Source organism: Tupaia chinensis, unplaced genomic scaffold (assembly GCF_000334495.1).
Source record: "Tupaia chinensis unplaced genomic scaffold, TupChi_1.0 Scaffold000550_1, whole genome shotgun sequence".
NCBI classification, from domain to species: Eukaryota; Metazoa; Chordata; class Mammalia; order Scandentia; family Tupaiidae; genus Tupaia; species Tupaia belangeri.
The window spans coordinates 663,262-667,019 of NW_006160062.1; the positions used below are offsets into that span (position 1 = coordinate 663,262).

The 3,758-nt window shown below is 40.0% G+C and overlaps 1 protein-coding gene across 1 annotated transcript in view; it reads left to right on the forward strand.

The window, feature by feature from the left end:
* Positions 1-3,758, forward strand: part of NPC1 (NPC intracellular cholesterol transporter 1) — a gene marked incomplete in the record, with an annotated part of 79,853 nt that overhangs the window by 62,554 nt on the left and 13,541 nt on the right. The window contains 3 exon segments of the mRNA XM_027775361.1: positions 829-1,018; positions 1,723-1,905; positions 3,031-3,145. Coding sequence (XP_027631162.1) covers positions 829-1,018; positions 1,723-1,905; positions 3,031-3,145 — 488 coding nt within the window.

Consider the following 3,758-nt stretch of genomic DNA (forward strand, 5'->3'; position numbering starts at 1 on the left):
TCCCCCCGGCGGCCCTGCCTGTGCCGTCTCTCGAGGTTCTGAGTCAAGAGGTCACTGCTGCTGCTGCGCGCCGGGGGCATGAGCCCCCGGGGCCGTCGTCCGGCGGCCCCTTTGGGTTAATTCTTGTGTAGTTTATGAGGTAAAGATCCAGGTTCATTCTTTTGCCTGTAGCTATCCATTTGTCCCAGATCACTCGTTGAAAAGATTGTTCTTTCCCCCCATGGAATGCAGTTGGCATCCTTGTTGAAAGTTAGTTGACCACAGACACATGGTCAGTTTCTGGATTGTCTTTTCTGTTCCTTTGATCTTTGTTCATGTGCCAATACCACACTGTCTTGATTACTGTTGTTTCGTAGTAAGTTTTGAAATTGGAAAATGTGAGTCCTCCTACTTAAAAAAGTTTTGGCTACATTTGATCCCTTATAATTCCATATGAATTTTAGAATCAGCTTGTCAGTTTCTGCAAAGAATTTATCTGGGATTCTGAAAGGCATAGTGTTGCACCTGTAAGTCACTTTTAAAATTTTGTTCCATGAGTGTGTATCTTTATTATAACACACTTTGTGGAGAAATCTTTCTTAGTAAAAAAAGAAATAGGAAGAACATAAAAATTTTAAAATTTATTCTAAACCTGTCTTAAATGGTAGAAATTCTGTCATGTCTTGACATGTCTCCCCTTCTAGTCCCTGGTGTGGAAGATCCTAATGCAGGATGAAGATTAACTAGGCATGGCCTTTGAGTCGTAAGGGTTGGGAAGAAGTTTCTTCTTTAGCTGTGACTAAATTTTAGCATTTCTTAAAATAATACAAAATTTTGCATATTCTTTAGGTTTATTAATTTTGTGAAAAACTACAAGAATCCAAATCTCACTATTTCTTTCACTTCTGAACGAAGTATTGAAGATGAACTCAATCGTGAGAGTAACAGTGATGTCTTCACTGTTGTAATTAGCTATGCCATCATGTTTCTGTATATCTCCCTGGCCTTGGGGCACATCAAGAGTTGTCACAGGTTTCTGGTAAGTGTGTGTGGGTGGTGGTGTATGTTTATTGTGGGACAGAGAATGGAAGTACACAGTGTGATGTTCTATTTTTGCCTTTTTTTTTTTTTTTTTTTTTTTTTTTTTGGAGAGGTTTTTGCTATAGGGTGCTCACCAGAAAGACAGAGAGAGACAGAAAGTGAGAAATCACCCCCCAGGGAGGATGGCCACGCCACAATCCCTTCTCCTCTCAGGATCTTAGGCACGTACGCACACGCGTCCAGCGTGAGTTTAAGCCACCGGGTCCACGACTCAAACTGCAGTTGACCACATGGGAGTCCAGCGACATAGCCATTACACTAACTGCTGGTCTCTGCCTTTATTCTTAATTCATTATATTTAAAATTGCCTTAAATTCCCTGCGTTTTAATTGTATGTGACATATCTATTTCCTTCCCCTGTTTTCTTCAGGTCTAGTTTTTAGGTTTATCTTGAAGTTTAATTTATGTAGTCTAGTTTTTTCCTAATTTGTCCACTTCATCTATTCAGAATGCAAGTTCATAAATTATTTTTCTCTTCGCTAGAGAAAACCTTGAAATTTTTTCATATCTTCTCTCAAACTGGGAAGTGTACTTTTAACTTTGATTAGATAATACCCATGTAAAGAAGTAAAAATAAGAATGTTTTAGTAGTAGGACAAAAAAACCACTAACCGATGATCTTTTCCTCATCTCATTGCTCAGGTGGATTCTAAAATCTCCTTGGGCATTGCAGGAATCCTGATTGTGTTGAGCTCAGTGGCCTGCTCACTGGGCATCTTCAGCTACATTGGGGTCCCACTGACCCTCATTGTGATTGAAGTCATCCCGTTCCTGGTGCTGGCTGTTGGGGTGGATAACATCTTCATTCTGGTGCAGACCTACCAGGTATAACTTCCTGTTTACATGGAGCTGGCAGCTGTCCAAGCCCTGGTGTCGTTTAGTACTATTGAGGACCACATTTGTGAGTGTGGACAGAGACGAGGCTTTATGTCCTTTTTCCTATGTGCTTTCTTGATATCCTTGACTTGTGCACATTTTGGGACCAAGAATATCACCACTCACTTTGGTTGGTGGGGTATGTATGTAAAAGTGATAGTTTGCTTTTAAATAGTGACTTTTTTACATGTGTGTAAGAAGGACTAACATGCTTTTGGAAAATATTTTGGGTCTAGAAATGATTCTCAGCTGATGTGGAAGAATGATATGAGGAATATTCAAAAAGCATATGAAAAATGTGTGTTATTAGAAAACTGCACAAATTTCACAGTTTTTAACACCAATATAAACTTGGGTTTTAATTCCATTTTTTTCATTAACATTTTTTTTTTTTGAGAAGTTTTTGCTATAGGGCGCATGTGCTCGCAAGACAGACAGAGACAGAGAGACAGAAAGCGAGAAATCACCCCCTAGGGGGAATGGCCACGCCACAATCCCTTCTCCTCCATTCTCCTCTTGGGATCTTGGGCACGCACGCACATGCGCCTGGTGTGAGTTTTAAGCCACCAGGTCCAGGATGCGAACCACAGTCGACTACATGGGAGTCCAGCAACATAGCCATTACGCTAACTGCTGGTCCCATTTTTCATTAACTCTTTGAAGTCCCTTGGTATATTTGTTTTGTTCAAACTTGCCACTGAAAAAGTTAAAAAGTCACTACACACTCCACTAATGTGGGTCTGTCAGTCTTATAATCCTTCCCTGAGCAGAGACTAAGTGGCATGTGATAGTGTCATTTAATAGTCCAGCCACCTGCAGCCCTGTGCCCTGGGGTTTTTTTAGGTAACATGGCCCAGAATCACCTGATACCAAGCTCAGTGGTTCAGAAATACTCTGAATAAATTAACATGAGAACTTTTGGGAAGCCCACTAAAGTATACATGCTTAGAAGATATTAGTCATCCACTCATCATCTTTCTTCCTCATTGAGTTAACACAGTCAACAAAGAGGTAGCATTGTTATTGGGGAATTTTAGAATCACATATTTATTTATGTATTATTTATTTTTTAAGAGAGATGAACGCCTTCAAGGGGAGACCCTGGATCAACAGCTGGGCAGGGTCCTAGGAGAAGTGGCTCCCAGTATGTTCCTGTCGTCCTTTTCTGAAACTGTAGCATTTTTCTTAGGTAATTATGCTTTAAATTCTACCAATCCTATAGTTAAGCCTGGAAAAAGAAGGAGTAGGGCTTCTGAATAGGCCCATTGTGTTGCCTCCTTTTTTAAGCTTTATTCTGCAGTTGGAAAGCATCATTGAATGGCCACAAGGAAAATGGGTGGCAGTATCTCGGGTATCATTTTTCAGGTGTGTTCTTTCTCATATTAAGCTTTAGGAAATGTCCTGGATCTTTTAGTACTATTGAGGACCACATTTGTGAGTGTGGACAGAGAGGAGGCTTTATGTCCTTTTTCCTATGTGCTTTCTTGATATCCTTGACTTGTGCACATTTTGGGACCAAGAATATCACCACTCACTTTGGTTGGTGGGGTATGTATGTAAAAGTGATAGTTTGCTTTTAAATAGTGACTTTTCTACGTGTGTGTAAGAAGGGCTAACATGCTTTTGGAAGGTATTTTGTGTATAGCTGCTTTTTAAGTGATTCTCAGCCAATGTGGAAGGATGATAGGAATATTCAAAAAGTTTATGAAAAATGTGTGTTATTAGAAAGCTGCACAAATTTGCTTTTTTTTTTTTTTTGCCGGAACCGCCATCTTCCCGTAATTAACCAAAATAACGAACAC